The 17,694-nt window shown below is 51.0% G+C and overlaps 1 protein-coding gene across 4 annotated transcripts; it reads left to right on the top strand.

Moving 5' to 3' along the window:
* The first annotated feature begins 431 nt into the window (after nucleotides 1-431).
* On the top strand, nucleotides 432-13,115 carry LOC123188963 (myosin-binding protein 7). 4 transcript variants are annotated; one of them, XM_044601257.1, is made up of 4 exons: nucleotides 433-1,985; nucleotides 2,556-2,827; nucleotides 4,798-4,825; nucleotides 13,088-13,115. In XM_044601257.1, the coding sequence occupies exons 1-2, from the start codon at nucleotides 800-802 to the stop codon at nucleotides 2,825-2,827; spliced, it is 1,458 nt and encodes a 485-aa protein (XP_044457192.1). In that variant the 5' UTR covers nucleotides 433-799; the 3' UTR covers nucleotides 4,798-4,825; nucleotides 13,088-13,115. The 4 variants fall into 4 exon arrangements, 3 of the variants coding, with proteins under 3 accessions (XP_044457193.1, XP_044457192.1, XP_044457191.1); XR_006495464.1 differs by lacking the exon at nucleotides 13,088-13,115 and adding an exon at nucleotides 4,973-4,991 and having other exon boundaries at nucleotides 434-1,985; nucleotides 4,798-4,886; XM_044601258.1 differs by lacking the exon at nucleotides 13,088-13,115 and having other exon boundaries at nucleotides 432-1,985; nucleotides 4,803-4,956.
* Nucleotides 13,116-17,694: the final 4,579 nt, after the last annotated feature.

Genomic DNA, 17,694 nt, shown 5'->3' with positions numbered 1-17,694 from the left:
CAAACCTCACATCAGACTACAAGGTTGTTGGGCTAAACCCCTTATTTGTACGAACATTCGCAATCGGCAACCACTTTACTTATAGTGGAGGATGACATTTGCGAACGATTTTTATTACAATTTTACTTATAGTGGGTGATAATGTTCAGACTAGCATGGGTTCCTTATAGAAGGCAATTTTTCGAAAAAGAAAAAATCATTGTTTGATCGCGATCAAACGGCTATGGGAGTGTTCGCTGGGAGTTCCTTCCCAACAAATGTTTGCCAGTTAGCATTACTGACGTCGCGGTGGACTGTTCTACGCGATCATTTCCCATCCCCGAAGTCTATCTAATTCTAAACAAGTAAACACCGTGGCCCGTGGTTTGGAGTTTGGACGTTTGGTACAGGTCAGTAATCTTGCCCTGCCTGCCTGGTTTTGCCAAATGAAGCGGCTCGCGTATAGCTTGACAGAATTGGCCTGCCGGACAACGCCCAACCGAACAACGACGCCAAGCGAAGCGAAGCGCCGGGCCGCCGGGATACCAAACAAATAGCCCTGCCGCACGAGGTGCACGACGTGGACCCCGCACGTCGGCGCGGGCGATTCCACCGACTGCCCCCACCGTTTCCCCGCCGCCCGCCCGGCAACCGCCCGCGCAGCGCAGCCGCCTTGGAAACGACGAGGCCAAGGGAGCCAAATCCCGGCACGGCAGGACTCCTCCACCTTTCCCCACCGAACAGCAACAACCACCCGGAATCCGGTGGAGGAATCGGCGGGGGAATCCTCTCAGATTCGGCGGGCGATCGTTATGCGCTGATGGCGCCCTGCCCTGGCGTCGCGGGCGTGCACGCGCGCTGGACGGCGCGGGCGCTGGCCGGCGCCTTCCTCGACCTCGCCATCGTCTACGCCTTCCTCTGCGCCGCGGCCGCCGCGTCCGCGGCCTCCGCCCTCCTCGCGCTCTTCCGCCTCCGCCTCCCCTGCACCTGCTCCCGCCCGCACCTCCCCTGCCTCTTCGCCTTCCTCTTCCGCTACCCCTCCCGCGTCCTCGAGTCCCTCCTCCTCTCCCTTCGCTCCCGCTTCCCCTTCGTCTTCAACTCCGACGACGACAGCCAGGACGAGGGGGAGGGCAAAGCCGAGTCCGTCGATGAGGAAGAGGAGGAGGTGAATCTGAAGCGGGAGGTGGACGAGGGGAATGACGTCTCGGCGCTGCAGCAGGAGCTGGACAAGGAACGCAGCGCCGCAGCATCCGCGGCCGAGGAGGCCATGGCGATGATCCTGCGTCTGCAGAAGGAGAAATCGTCCTTGGAGATGGAGGTGCGGCAGCAGCGCCGCACCTCTGATGAGCGCTGCGCCTTCTACGAGAATGAGGTGGAGGAGCTCAAGGACATCTTGCTCATGAGGGAGCGCGAGACCAGGTCTTTGCAGAAAGAGGTGGAGTCCTACCGGCGGATGCTTGGTCTCACCGGGGATAATGATGACGAGGAGGTGGAGATGATGACGCCGCACAGTTACTTTCTAGAGGGCGAGCCAAGCTCTTCCAGATCGCTTGATAAGAATGCGGGGGTTCAGCCTGGGAATAATTCTGTCTTCAGCTTCCAGAAGCACTTCGCGCGCCAACAAGTGTCGCCCATTCGTGTGGGTCGTGTTAAGGATGGGAATGAGGACAGTCTGCCTTTTCAGGCACTTGGAGAAGTTCCTGTGGCCGGATCGAAATTGGGGGCAGATAGATGCGAAGATGATGGCACGGAGACGGTGGTAATTCTCCCCCTATCTGCCCGGAGTTTGTGCTTGCCCCAATCTGCACGATGTCTGGATCAAGGTGGTGATGTTGAAGTTAATGCTGCAGCTGGTATGAAAGGTATGGAAGAGCTGACTGCTGATGAATTTCAGGAGGAGGACAGTGGGCGGCTAGACAAGACTTGCCATGATTTTATGGCAAGCGACAATGATGCAAATATATTTGATGTGCATGTTGTTGATGATATTTGCTTCTCCACTGAAGGTATGTGCAGACTGCAGATGGAGAAATAACACTCGGTTGATATTTGCTATACTATCTAGCATGTGACAGGATTAAGTTCTTTTCTATTGCGATAAACATAATGCTGCAAATCTGTTCGTACTTCTCCTGATTGCTGATAATTATTGTTGGATCTTTATTGATCTAGGTTCAATCAATTCATTTATTGGTTTGCCTAAATGCTGCTATGCTAGTTTATTAAAACCATGTTGGTTATTGGATATTTTGCTTTGAGTTCACATGCTACCTTGCATAATTTCGTTTTGTCAACTGGATATTATTTATCAGATTTACCAAACAAAAAGTGTTGCAACTTATTTCTCATATTGATATATACATGTGTACCTGCATCCTCTTGAATTTTGTTAACTACTTTCGAATATTTTTCCATGTGTGCTGGCATGACATGCTTAACCCCTATTGTATTTTGGCTGTACTTTAGTTATTTCACCAGCATGACATGTTGAATACCTAAGTCAACACATTTTAAGAAACTATTATAGTTGCAGAATCATTTGAAACTGGTACTGAAACTGAGATGTTCCTATGCAGTTAAAGGCCTGATTGGTCGAAGCTTCTCTGATGCAACAATGCAAGCAGACAAGTTGCAGAATCGAGCTGCCGCAGATGATCTCCTGGGGAAAAGTCTGAATGCGATCGAAGGTGCACAAAACAAGATGAGGCTTGCAGCAAGTGGAAGGAGGCAATCATTACAGTTGCAACTCTTAGAGGATATAGCTGACCAACTTCAAGAAATCAAAGATGTTGCAGATGCAGGGCGACACTTACACTGTATTTCTCCTAAAATTTCAAAGAAAAGCTAGGTATGAATGGAAGTTCCTCTAGTTGTTTTCTTTAAATACAGCATTTCTGATGGTGCCGCAGGATCACAACATACCTAGGCAATATATACAAACTATTATCGGATCCTAAGTTTTCCAATATATGACTAATTCCACTATGGAGCCTCATTAAGCCCACATATGCTGATGTATATCATCAGGCTCCGTACTTCATGCATGATAAGAAGGCATAAGTTTTTGGGACTTCTTTTTTCTCTAACCCTGTTTGTTTCTTTTGGGGAGATGGTAGTAAATTAAGACATTTCATTGTGTTTTTATTGATTGTAGCGCACTACAGATAATATTGTTTATATGCATTTTCGCATGTCCTGGTACTTATAGTATGATAGATAGGTATCAAGAATATGCCAGAGCTTGATTATGATACCGTGTTGCAATTGATACCAGGCTGTTGCAGTGTCATTTTGCAGAACTTACTTTAACTAGTTGGGTTCACGACCACACTTTGCACAATGGACTACAACTTTTAAACTAACTAGGATAACGAGTAAATATAACTTATATTTATTGTACACTAGTAATAAACCATGTTTCTATGGTCTACTTACTACTTAGGTTGATAGGCACATAGTTGCTGAATCTGTAAGAAGTGCTTGTTGCATGAGAGATTGCATTTCTGATTGGTCTATCTGGAGATCAGTGTTATGCACTCCTTGCAGGGCCTATGCCATAGTTCTTGAAACAAAACAATAAGTCGTGTATGTTTGTTTCATGACCTTAGCATTGTGTGTCACTGGTTGGCTATCCTCGCGTGGTGTTTGGTTTGGATTACATGGATGCCCAAGTTTGCCTTTCAGAAATTTGGTATCTTTGATTAGATTTGGCCTTTGGCATATTGCCAAACTTCCGTAAGGTTCCATTGTCATTCTTTAGTTCTTTTAGCAGAAATTTATGTCAATTCATGGGCATGTAATGACCAAATTGGTAAATGTCGTTCTCTTGGCAAAGTATCTTAGGGCTATTTTGGTCACTGTCCAAACAAATAAATTGCTGGTCCCTCTTTTGTGAGTTGTAAATCACCATTACAAAATTCTTGCAACAAACCCATGAATAGCAATATCTGATGAAAGTTGTAAAGTTTTGCATCTCTGCCCTTCAAAACTAATAGCCACAATTGAAATAACTATTAAACTGCAACTCTACTGCCCTAATTCCCTGGCAGATTGCTTTGAATACTTGTTTGTTGCGTTGCTAATTGTCCAAAATGCTAATGACCTGGAGATGCCATAAATCTTCTACGACACATCAATTAACCTTTTTCTTTACACATTCAGCCTGGAACAGTTATTACATTCTTAGTTATTCAGGAACACCTGATGCGAAAGAAAACTCGGCCACCATCAATAGCATTTCATTTCATTCAACCAAAACAACTAATGCTTGCCATCATTGGATGCAAATCGGCTGTTGAATTACTTACAAAACATTTATAGAAACATTGAGTTATATAACAGCCCTTTGGTCAAGTATGTTGGAGCAAATCATCCTTGCCACTAAGGAAATGCATGCCATTTAAATTTTAGAGCATACGTAGGCTTAATATTTTCTTGTGCTTGTAATAAATGTTTAATTTCATATGTACTTGCCTTTCTTAAAAAGTGTGGCGTGCATAGTAACATTTTTTTTTACAGTTTTCTTCCACCTCAGCAATAATATTGCAAGGTATGAAATCATGTAGAATATGCAAGTATATACACTTGTGAACATTGAGAGAAATGATTTATCATGTTTTAGTTATATTAGTTGAACATCCAAAGCACGTGTGCATTTACTAGTAGGACAATAGTTTGGCTTTAGTCATAAATATATGTTGCACAATAAAGCGACTTCTTACACCTGTGTTGTGTAGAACCACTGGAAGCGGAACTGTTTCTTTTTCCTTTTCGGACATATCTACTTGAAGTTTTATTTTTGCCACTATATTCTTGCAGGACAGGCATATTTTGTCACGGCGGCACGGTTGATGTTGTAGATATTTGTTTTCGTTTGTAGTCTCTCCTCTCGGCATTACATCCTTAAGGTTTGTTTGTTCTTTCAAATTAATAGTACCTAATGATGCAAATGTACATAGAGGATTCTTAAGGTGTTCCCGGACTACTAGTGCAGATGGATGACACATACGAAATGGCTCCCGTCCCCCCTCGCTCCCCTCTCCCCTCCGGCGTCCCAGCCCCACCCACCGCCTCCACCCCTCCCCCGCCTTCTACGACGGCCACCTTCAATGACCCTCTCCGACGGCATGACTCCCCCACCGCCAAAGCCTTGCGGGCCGCGCTCGGCGTCGGCGACGCTATGGGTGACGACTTCCAGGCACAAGTTTGGCGGTGCCTTTCCAAGCATATCAACCCGCGTCGCCATGAACATCCCTGCTTCCTCTCCGTGCATGTCCACCATTTCTTCCTCTCCGTGCATGTCCACCATTCTTCGCTCGTCCTTGACGAAGAACTGGTGGCCGTCCTCATGCAAGCCTGCCTGGGCGGCAACGCCCCCGCTTTCCAGGTGACTCGCCTCCATGATCAACTCTTTCGCATCTCTGTATCCGATATGCGCATCGTTCAAGCTCTCATTGCCGAGCCCATCCTCGTTGCCACAAGCCACTCCATCCAGTTTCCCCCCTTTCCACCGCCACCCACCTTCACACACCGTCCACCCATCCACCAAACAAAGCCCCTTGACATCGGCGACCGCTTCGGCCATGCCGACGCATTCCTGCGCTCTCAGCTCGGGTTCTTCCCCTCTCCCGGCGTCGACTTCGCGCGCAACATTCATGATCTCTGCTCGTCCAAAGTTTTTGCAGCGCCAATTGCCTCGGCCTTGCCCACCTCAATCATCTTCTTCGTCCATAAAGCGGATTTTATGGTCGATGAAACTCTCGTCGCCTCGCTTCTCTCCTTCCGCTTTGGTGGACCTGCGTGTTCTATCGAAGTTCAACGCCTCTCCAACGCTGCGTTCAATGTACCGGTCGCCTCCCACCACGTTGCCACGCTCATGGCGGCCTGCTCCCCGATTGTGGCGCCTCGCATGTTCGCCACCATCACCGTGGCGCCTCATGCCTCGCCGGCCATGCTGGCGGCGCGGCCATCCCCGCCGCTACATGATGCGCTGGCGCCTCCTCGCGTAGTCGTCGACGACTCAGCACGCTCCTCTCCGTGCATGGCCTCCATGTAGGTGGGCCATTCTCTCGCCAACGGTCGGCTGCCTGCTGGACCTACTGCAACTCCCGCAACTAGCTCCACTCTGCGATCGCATGCAAAGGTACGACCGTTCCGGCCTGGCATTTCGTTCAATAAGCTGATTTTTTCTAAGTACCACTGCCTTGTCACTACTCCTACCACATGCCTAACACACCAACCAAATACTCCTATCTGGATTGTGTTCTCTTCTAAGTCAGTTTGCGCTAATGAAACTCTGATTAATAATGCTCTAGACCACCAGTTTTCGTTCCAACGGGTTTTCCATGCGATCACGCTTGCTCCGAACTTGCTTTTAGTGCATGTGTACTCGGTCAAGGTCAGATCTGAGGTCCTCCGTTGCGCGCCCATCCTTTTTTCAAATTTTGAACTTCAACTATTTGACTCGTTTGACCAAGCATCTCAAATAGTGCGATCGGTACCATTGCCTGTAGTGTTTGAACCGGACTCAATCGATCCATTCGCACCCATCCTGCCCACTCACCGCACATCCTTGCTTGGACCGCACCCGTCAACTAAAAAACTACCGCAAGATCTTCTCACCTACATACCAAGATACAACACACCGTTCCATGCGTGGATTCCACTGCTGCTGCCTCGGTTGACCGGAACGCAATCGATGGCCTGGGACACGTGTGCCGCTCATCTGGTTCGGCCTCCCCCGCCAAGTATCCCTGCATCCTTTCTCCAGAGAGAAAACAAGACGGTGTAGACGACCGCACCGTACACCCCCTCGACCAGCCTAGTTCGTTAAACAATCCAACCTTAGACCACCCGACCTCACGCCACCCATCACATGACACTCACGCATCCGGCCCACCTGCGTCGCCACAACCGCCCCCCGGTCGGCCGCTCGGCCTGCTCGATCCCCCAGGTTCCAACGCGCACCCCATATCTTACCTAACAGCCACTAATCCACGGGTCCCACAATCGCACCCCCGCTCATCCTCACCGCGCGACAAAACCAACGCATGCATGCGCACGCATGCGACCATCATCACGTCTACTCCACCACCTGCCTCCCCTACCTCCGTCAGCCTACTCTCCGCCCAGTCCCCTCAGCTCCATCCCGAGATCGCCATTACCCAGTGCCACGCCCCTGCCACCGCTGCCAGTCCGCTAAGCTCTTCGATCTCCACGCTGCTGCAAGACCCGCGCAACTACCGGGAGGTTTTGCTCTGCTCCCTGCCTCGGGCCCCTGCATCCCCTCTCCCCCATCCATCGCCCTCTCCAGCCTATAAATCGCCTCCTTCCCAGATGGTTAGCCTCAAACACTTCCACCACCACTACAGCCGCAAGAAGAAGACTAGGTGTTTTCGGTGCCTTGCTAGCGACCACACCATCGCAGACTGTCGCGACCCCGTCCGGTGCTCTCGCTGCTGGTGCTCCGGCCACCGGAGCTACAGGTGCAAGGCCATCCGCTTCCTCCCGTTCTTCCCTCCTATGCCCCCTTCACCGCGTATTAACCCTGCTTTTGTGCGACCGCCATGCAGCTCTATGGCACACACGACGGGCACCCACACCGCCTCCGGCTCGTCGGCCGGCTCCACGCGCTCCGATGGCGCACCAATCTGGTTCGGCTCCCACTGCGTCCTCACCAACGATCTGCCGCCATTCCGTCTCCCGCTCATCTTCGGACCGCGCACCTCCTCATCCTCCCCCCGACGCCGTCCTTCGCTCCACCCCCACCCCCTCCCCAGTCACCATTCCCACCGCAACATCATGCTTCCCTCCACCGGCACCACACATCCCTCTCCTTGTCCTTCCAAGCTGCCTAGTCCGCCAGGTGGACAACCTTGCCTACGTACACCTTGCCACTCCTATGCCTAACCCATTTAGGTTCATCCGCCAGGCCCTCGCTCAACACCGCAACAATCCCACGTTCGGCCTCACTTCCTCCGCACGTGGCGCCGGCCGTCTCTCCTTTGCCAACGTAGACGAGCGCCTCGCGGCCACTGGCCATGGGCCAATCCACCACTAGGGCAATACCCTGTTCTTCGAAAGGCCTGAACACGCTGACAATAGATCTACGGCCATCTTCGTTCACATGGCTGAGATCGAGGCTTTCGATTATCCCGATGAGCTCTGGCACCCGGAGGGGGCAGACTACTTCTTCTCCCACCTTGGTGACTTTGTCTCTGCCGACCAACACTGCTTCCAGGGTGACCACTCTAGCGTTCACGCGCTCGTCATGGTTGCCTGCGATTTTGTCCTCCCTCCATGCCTCACGGTGCGTCTCCCTGACAACGACATCGTCGTTGTCAAGTTGGAGAGCCGCGCGCTCTTCCGTCACGGCTCCGGGGCATCGCCCTTCAGCTCTGAGGACGGGGACGACGGCTCCCTATCCTCCCTCTCATCAAACCCTCGCCTCTCTCCCTCCACTGTTACTCAAATCAGGAACACTGCCATGGCCATGTCACCATTTGCATGCACCCCGGAGTCGCCCTTGGGCCCTCCCCCATCTCCTACTGCTAACAGGCCGCTCGACGACATCCCAATCCTCGCAGTCATGGCTGACGGCATGCCTGTTGCCATGCTTGTTCATGCCCCATGGACCCCTCCCGCTCGCTCCCCCTCTCCACAGAAGCTGCACGCTCGCTCGCGCCATGCACGTCCCCTGCTTGCACTGCCAGCCCCACCATCTCCACTTCCTCTGCCACCTACGCCGCCTCCTCCACCATCCCCACCTGCCCTTCAGCCGCTCCCCCTTCCTGTGGATCTCTCCGCCCAGCCACTGGATCTGCCCCCAGAGCCTACGCACGAGTGCCTTGCCAGGCGCATCAGCAGGCGCGCCAAGATGGCTGCTGACTCCGGCATCAAGGCTAGACGCAGCGCTAGGCTGGCTGAAATAGAGCCGCCTATCTACTCCATGACCTCCAAGGCCATGCGCTCCAAGGCAAAGAAGCTCGACCTATCTACTACTTCCAAGGACCTCTCCGACGCCCTGATCCACGCTCGGCTCTGTGACGACTCTGGGCTCATCGACGGCTTTGCGCACGGTCCTGCCTCGCCTGAGGACCCGGCCGCCGTCGCTGCTGCCTGCGGCGCCACGCCAGAGATGCCGGCGGACCTCGCTTCCGGTTTTGGTGGCCTGGGATCGCCATGATGTGCTCTCTTCTCCGCGGCCACGGGTGTGGCGGCCATGTCTGGCCATGTATCCGGGGCCTCGCTCCGACCTGTAGTCGCTGTGTTAGGTTTAATCTACTTGTAATGGTGCTCATGCCTGCTTCTATCAGTTTGTCGTACTGTACCTTGACCCGAAATGGTTGCTTGTTGGGTCAATACCCCTATGTAAGGTGTCAACTTAAGTTTCCATTATGAAAAACGCTACCTACTCTATCGTGTCCTGGAACGTTCACGGTCTAGGAGATAATGATAAGTGCTCCAATGTGTTCTCTGAAATCAATCTCCTACCCCCATCCATTGCCCTTCTTCAAGAAACCAAATTACAAAAACCAGACACAAACAAACTACGATCGATCTTGCCGCGCTTCCTAGACTCTAATAACCACCTCGACGCAATCGGAACGGCGGGCGGCATTCTCTCGGCTTCTAACTCACGTTGCTTCTCGCTTCTCAACTGCCAACACATGCGTTTCACTTCCACATTAACGCTATCATGTCTTGCATCGCCACATAATATCTTCATCACTAATGTCTACGCCCCCTCGCAACGAGAGCTAAAACTAGTCTTCCTTGACGAACTGAAACAGATCGAACCACCACCTCAATCTCCTTGGCTCCTAATAGGTGATTTCAACCTGACTCGATTCCCCAATGAACGCAACACCGACAACTTTAGACGATCGGAGGCTGATGCCTTTAACGACACCATCGACCAACTTGCTCTCTTAGAGCTCCCGCTCCTTGATAGAGAATTTACCTGGTCAAATAAAAGACTACCCCCCACGCTGATTCGCCTAGATAGGGTACTGATCAATCTATCTTGGGATGCTCTTTTCCCTAACTCACACCTCACCTCCCTCACTCGATTTGTCTCTGATCATGTTCGACTCCTCGTTACCGTATCCACATCCGTCCCATCTTCCCGCCTTTTTCGATTTGAACAATTTTGGACCTCCTTCCCAGCCTGTTCTAACATTGTGCGCGGCTGCTGGCAGCCCGGCCCACAGCGCCACGGTGGGCGTTTCATTGATCCGGCGGCTTCGCTCGCTCAAAAAATTAAAGGTACAAGATCGGCCCTGAAGACTTGGGCCAAGTCGCTGCGGCCCATCTATCAACGGGAAACAAATTGCAAACTCGCTCTCCAGGCCCTTGACCTAAACGAGGAATTCGCTCCTCTCTTCCCGATCGAACAAAAACTGAGGCTTACGCTCTCCAACTTGCTACAACATACCATCAAACAAAAAATCGCCTTCTGGAAACAGAGGGGAAAGATCAGGGTCGCCATTGACAGTGACGAAAACACTCGATTCTTCCATGCCTCGGCTACGCAACGCTCTCGATCAAACAAGATTCCCATGCTTTTACACAACACTTCCGAAGTTTTTCTGCACGAACAAAAAGCTGACATCTTAAAGGACTTCTTCCAACAGCTCATCGGGACCTCAAAAAATGCAACATGGAACTTCAGCTTGCAACAACTGTACCCCTCACCCCTCCCCCAGCTCAGTGATCTTGCACAACCTTTCTCTTATGACGAAATATACCAAGCCTTCCTCTCTATGAACACCAATGCTAGCCCTGGACCAGATGGCTTTGGACCCATCTTCTTCAGAAAATATTGGAATGATATCAAAAAACCCATCCTAACCTTCTTCGCCGCCTTCCATGATCAAACCGCTTCTTTAGAACGATTCAACCGGGCCTACATGGTCCTTCTTCCAAAATCTCAGGCACCAACAACCCCAGACGCGTTTAGACCCATATCTCTTCAAAACTGCACGCCAAAAGCAGTTGCCAAAGTCCTCACCAGTAGAGTTAAACCTCTCATCCCACTGCTCATACATTATGACCAGACTGGCTTCCTTCATGGACGTAGCATTGCTGAAAACTTTATATACGCTGCCGATATCCTCAGTGCATGCCACTCCCGTAAAGCCCCGACCATGATCTTCAAGCTCGATTTCAGGAAAGCTTTTGACTCCATATGCTGGTCCTCCCTCATACAAATCTTACAAGCCCGCGGTTTTCCCTCTGACTTCTGTTCTTGGGTACAAAATATCCTTCTCACTGGGAAAACAACTATCCTTTTAAATGGCGTTCCAGGATCCTGGATTCAATGTAGATGTGGCCTCCGCCAAGGTGATCCATTCTCGCCATACTTATTCATCATCGTTGCCGACGTCCTTCAACGTCTAATTGCAAAAGCGTTCCAAACCAACGTTCTTTGTCACCCGTTACGGCCTAATGAACCACCTGTGACACTTCAATACGCTGACGATACACTGATAATTGCTGTGGCTAGCGACGCCGCCACCATCATCCTCAAAAACACCCTTCATGACTTCGCCCTTGCAACGGGGCTAGTCATCAACTTCCAAAAAACGGCTCTTCTCACCATAGCCACCGACTCTTCCACGCAAAACAACATTGCCACAACGATTGGTTGTTCCTTATCCTCCTTCCCGCTAGTGTATCTAGGTCTACCACTCTCCCCCACCAAACTGCCTCTCACAGCTTTCGACCCAATCATAGACAGCTTTCGAAAATTCCTCTTCGGTTGGGTGGCCCGCCTGCTCTCTCGGGGGGCACGTCTCACCCTGCTAACTGCGGTTCTTGACTCCTTAACAATTTATTTTATGTCCGTCTTTCGCCTACCAAAATCGATCAGAGCCAAACTAGACGCCATCCGGAGGGCGTTCTTCTGGTCTAACGAGCCAACCTGCACTGGGGCGAGCTGCTTGGTCGCGTGGAAAAATGTTTGCAAACCTAAAGATACTGGTGGTCTAGGCATTAAAAATCTGGAAGTTCAAAACCGCTGCTTGCTTATGAAATTCTCCTCCAAAATTCTACAACACCCAAACATCCCCTGGACCCAATGGTACCACCACCAATACCCTCTTGGCATTGCAGCAAAAACCTCAAAACCCTCCTTCCTCTGGAAGATCATTAACAACAACTTGCCACTGCTAATTTAGCACTCATTTGTGCTCACATACAATGGCCTATCCACTTTCTTTTGGCTTGATAAATGGTTACTGCAGTCTCCCCTCCAAAACGTCTTCCCAAACCTCTTCTCACACTCCATTGATGACAAGGTGTTAGTGGCTACTGTTTGGCAAACCAGCTTGTTGGCGAACCTACGGAACCGTCTATCTAATGCTGCTGCTCGCGAGTTGGATTGCGTGCTGTTGTTGTTGTAGGATTTCCAGCAAACGGACCAATCTGACGAAATATCCCTCACCCACGGACTACCGTTCTCTGCCAAGAACGCCTACTCCTCCATTACTGCTGAAGATGATACAGACCCTCACCACGACTTTGTCTGGTCTTCCAAAGTCCCGATCAAAGTCAAGATCTTCGCATGGCTCCTCCTCCGTGACCGGCTCAACACGAAGGCAAACATGTTCCACAAACACATTGCCCAATCTGCCGCATGTCCGCGTTGTCAAGACCCTCATGAAGATGCACTCCACCTCATCTCCAACTGTTCTTACGCTACACAGGTCTGGTCCTCCCTGGGCCTGCCGGCCCCGACCTCCCTTGCTGCTCTGCTCCAACACCCAACGCTTCATGGCCTCAACCCCAATATCTGGCCTTCGGTGGTTCTGACTATCTCTTGGAAGCTATGGGATTCCAGAAACGCGCTCGTCTTCAGGAATGACGATCATACACACAGAACCACCATACGGAACATTGTTGTTGACTTCTCTCTATGGGTTTTTCGGTTCAAAAAGAAAGAAGACAATATCTCCGCTAGACAATGGCTTCACTTCCTCTCTTCAGCTGTACCCTAATGATCATGTTGTAACCAAACTACTATTGTAATTCTCGACTCCTCCTTTTGAGTGGTAATATATTCAGGTGGGGAAGCTCTCCCCCTCGGTGACCGTTCAAAAAAAAAATGTACATAGAGGTTTACTGAGTGCTTGTAACCATATGTTTGTCTTAAACTGATTGTGTACTTTGTGTGCAGATTAATTTCTTATTTGTAGTTTGATCAGCATTAAACGTAGTATGCCAAGTATCTTTTGCAGATTAATTTATTATCTGTAGTTTTTTTTTGCGATGATTTCCTGTCTGTAGTTCTGTCAGCATCAAACGTAGTATGCAAGTATGTTCTGCAGTATGCGTGCTTGTGGTGGTAGTTGCTCATAAAATGGATTGTGTACCAGGAAACATGCGTCAAATTTATGTACGTAGTGTACGTTAAGAGTAATGCTTCACCTGCCTAGTAATATACAAAAGGACATGGCTGCGACGCGACGTTCATCTTGCTCGCACGAGGGAGTGAACGGTGGCCCTTGGCGCCCATCTTTCATGTTGCTGCTTCCTGCACCCGCTGCCGCTAGCATCACACATGAACCGAACGTCCATCATTACTTGTGGGAGGTGTACATTGGAGTAGCAACTCTACAAAAGTTTATACCACGACATTGATAATGAAAATGTTCACGAATAAAGTATGACGGTGAAAGCGGCATTAGAGCATCTCCACCCGGTGAAAGCGGCATTAGAGCATCTGCAGTCGCGCCTCAACAGCCCCCCAGGGCCATTTTTTAGCGTCTCGGCCGAGTCGCGTCCCCTGGAGGTCCATTTTCACCGGTTAAGCCTGAAACTGGTGCCGGTGGATCCAGGCCGAACCTGACGCGCTGGGGGCGCCGTGGCAATCGTTTTTGGCGCGAAAGGGCAGCGGGCCTGCTGAGTCAGCGACCGCCACGCCTCGTCGTCCTCATCGCCTCGGTTTCCCGCGAGGAATCAATACTAAGGCTGCCGCTGGTCAGTCTTTCATTGATTCCTCACGGGCGGCGTAGTGCGGCGACGCGCCTCTTCTTGCCACGCATACACACATTGCCGCCCCCCGGTCGCTATAAAAGCCGCCCTCCCTCGCCAGTGGAAGCACTCGCCCGCAGCCCCCCTCTCTCGCCACCGACGCCCTCTCTTTCCCTCCCTCCTCCTCTAGCCAGCGCGTGCACGCACAACAGGTGGGTGAACGTCCCCCGGCGACGCGGCGGCGGCCAACGGCTTCAGCTGCCGCTCCTGCACGAGTGGGAAGCCTACCTCCTCCACGAGGCGAACTACCCGGCGCCCATCTCCCTGAAGTCGAACACCCCGCCCACTTCCACACCGAGATCGAGTGTGTGCGGGCCTCCCTGCCGGAGGAGGACCGGGCCCTCCCGTAGTACGACGCCGGCAACCATGAGGCGTGGGCGACGTACTTCGAATGCCGGCAGGCGGAGCGACTCGCCTCCATCAACAACACGCCGGTGGTGCGGGGGCGCAACAACAGCGATGGTCGCCGCCTGTGGTGGGGCGTCCCCGACCGCACGCTCCACGCCGTCCTCGAGTACCTCAAGGACGGCAAGGATCCGCCGCTCGAGTACTCGGCTGCCCCGCCGCCCCGCCGGAGTGACGACGCATGGCTTCCGAGGAGAATGCTGGGCGGGTCCTCCTCCTCCTCCCACTCATCCGGGTCGCCGGCGATCGTCAGCGTCAAGGCCGAGCTCGTGGAAACGCCCCTTGGCCGGCGCACCCGTAGAACCGGCATCGTCATCAACAAGGGTGGTCGTGCCTCCTCCTCGCCCCCTCGCCTCATTAAGCCGAAGACGGAGCCGGGGCTTGCCGTCGTGAACAGCGAGCCCGATGACACGCTCGACAATGAGGCCGCCATGAAGTGGGTGCGGGAGAATTGGGCCAGGCTGGATATGGAGCGCCAGCGCCGCGCCCTGGAGGAGATCCCCGCGCGCCGCCGTGGACACAAGGAAGGAGGCGTGATCATGCTCGAAGATGATGTCTACTACGCAACATTATTCTTTTAGACACGTGTTGGGCCTCCAAGCGCAGAGTTTTGTAGGATAGTAGCAATTTTCTCTCAAGTGGATGACCTAAGGTTTATCAATCCGTGGGAGACGTAGGATGAAGATAGTCTCTCTCAAACAACCTTGCAACCAAATAATAAAAAGTCTCTTGTGTCCCCAACACACCAAATACAATGATAATTTGTATAGGTGCATTAGTTCGGTGAAGAGATGGTGATACAAGTCTAATATGGATAGTAGATATTGGTTTTTGTAATAAGAACAATAAAAACAACAAGGTAGCAATTGATAAAATGGAGCACAAATGGTATTGCAATGCTTGAAAATGAGGCATAGGGTCCGTACTTTCGCTAGTGCAATCTCTCAACAATGCTAATCTAATTGGATCACATAACCATCCCTCAACGTGCAATGAAGAATCACTCCAAAGTTCCTATCTAGCGTAGAACATAAGAATAAATTGTTTGTAGCTATTCTTTCCGATCGATCTATCCAAGAGTTCGTACTAAAATAACACCAGGTTATTCTTTGCGACCGATCTATCAAGAGTTCGTACTAAAATAACACCATATGATACATATCAACCAACTCCAATGTCACCGCGAGTATCCGTGAGTTAATTATACGATATGCATCAAACAATTTCAGATTCATAATACTCGATCCACACAAAGAACTTCAAAGAGTGCCTCAAGATTTCTACCGGAGAAACAAAGACAAGAACGTGCATCAACCCCTATGCATAGATTACCCCAATGTCACCTCGGGAATCCACGAGTTGAGTGCCAAAACATATATCAAGTGAATCAATATGATACTCCATTGTCACCACGGGTATTCATAGCAAGACATACATAAAGTGTTTCTCAAATCCGTAAAAGTATTCAATCCGATAAGAACGGAATCTCAAAGGGAAAACTCAATTCATCACAAGATAGAGAGGGGGAAACACCATATGATCCGACTATATTAACAAAACCTGCGATACATCAAGATCGTGACATCTCAAGAACACGAGAGAGAGAGAGAGAGATTAAACACATAGCTACTGGTACAAACCCTCAGCCCCGACGGTGGACTACTCCCTCCTCATCATGGTGGCCGCCGGGATGATGAAGATGCCCTAGGGTGATGATTTCCCCCTCCGGCAGGGTGCCAGAATGGGGTCTCGATTGGTTTCTCGTGGCCGCAGTTCTGATCTAGGGTTATTTCTGATGGTTTCTCTATTTATAGGATTTTTTGACGTTGGTTTCACGCGAAGATGGGCCTCGAGGTGAGCACAACCCACCGGGGCACGAACAAGAGCCCAGGTGCGCCCCGATGTCTTGTGCCCTACTGCTTCACCTCCTGGTCCTTCCATGAAGCTTCGGGGGGTCTCTTTTGTTCCAAAAAAATTGTCAAAAAGTTTCAGCTCATTTGGAGAACTTTCATTTCTGCACAAAAAACAACACCACGGTAGTTCTGCTGAAAACAACGTCAGTCTGGTTTAGTTCCATGCAAATCATACCAAAACCATATAAAACTGTTGTAAACATGGCATGAATACTTCATAAATTATAGACACGTTGGAGACGTATCAGAGGACAGCGACGAGGACGACGCGCCGCCGCCGACCAAACCTGACCGCCAGGGCGACCCCGGGCAGGGTCCAACAAGGATGGCCGTGTGAAGGAGAAGGAGGACGACGATGGTGACTACGTCGCGTTCAGCCAGTTCTTCGGCCTGTAGGCGTGTCCCTTTGTTTTTAGTAGATTTTATGTTTTCTATATGTAAAAGAACCGTGGAACGCCTAATCTATGTCGTGTTTGCCGAATTTATGTCATGTTTGCCGAATATATGTCGTATTTGCCGAATTTTGGCTGAATGTTTTTTAAAGTTTTTACACAAAGGGCATCTGGGGGTGACCTAGGCGGCGACTGGGAACCCGATCGCCCCCACGGCGAAAATATCGTCGGTTCACCCCCAAGCGGCGCTTTTTCTAGCCCGTGGGGTGGGGGGGGGGGGACGACTGGAGATGCTCTTAGGACATCTCCGTTGCCGACCCGCAAACCGGACACTCCATCCGTCCGCGGACCGGGCAGCCAGTGGTCATCCAAAACTAGCCGCATACATTTCAAGCTGGATTTGAACAAACCCGACGGATTACATGGAAACCAGATGTTTTTCATGCAAAACGAATGAAATTCATTACAATTCAAACAAATTTCATTTAAAAAATGGACTGGACCTAACCTAGCTTCTATGGCGGGGACCGTCATCCAAGTCGTTGTTTCCGTCCGACGATCACCAGGCTCATCTCGCCCCATGAGTGGTGGTGATAAGACACGCGAAGTGAAGGTAGGATCGCCAGCGTGGAAGAGTAGAACATGGAAGACGGACCGGTCCACTTGGGACAGAGCGCACTACCGCCTCCCATGTCCTACTCATCCTCGTCGGAGTCTGCAACCTATCTGTCGCCGGTGGACGTGAGGGGTTGGCACTCCTCGTCCCACTGGCACAACCAAACAATGTTTGGCGGCGCTTAGGACGTGTAGCTCGCAACATTCTTGTCCGTGATCGCCTATGCAGCTGGCGCTACCTCCGCACCTATCTATCGCCGGTGGATGTGAGGGGTTGGCACTCCTCGTCCCATTGGCACGACCAAACAGAGTTTGGCCGCGCTTAGGATGTGCAACTCGCAACATTCTCGTCCATG

The sequence above is a fragment of the Triticum aestivum genome, chromosome 2A (assembly GCF_018294505.1).
Source record: "Triticum aestivum cultivar Chinese Spring chromosome 2A, IWGSC CS RefSeq v2.1, whole genome shotgun sequence".
Taxonomy (NCBI): Eukaryota; Viridiplantae; Streptophyta; class Magnoliopsida; order Poales; family Poaceae; genus Triticum; species Triticum aestivum.
Note: the sequence above shows the minus strand (reverse complement) of the source record. Positions and strands in the feature narration are given on the sequence as shown.

What these genes read in the sequence shown, in the direction of transcription:
- LOC123188963 (XM_044601257.1), top strand. Translation starts at nt 800, where the DNA reads ATGGCGCCCTGCCCTGGCGTCGCGGGCGTGCACGCGCGCTGGACGGCG. An exon ending in TATTTGCTTCTCCACTGAAG is followed by an intron (nt 1,986 to 2,555) that starts GTATGTGCAGAC and finishes GTTCCTATGCAG; the next exon opens with TTAAAGGCCTGATTGGTCGA.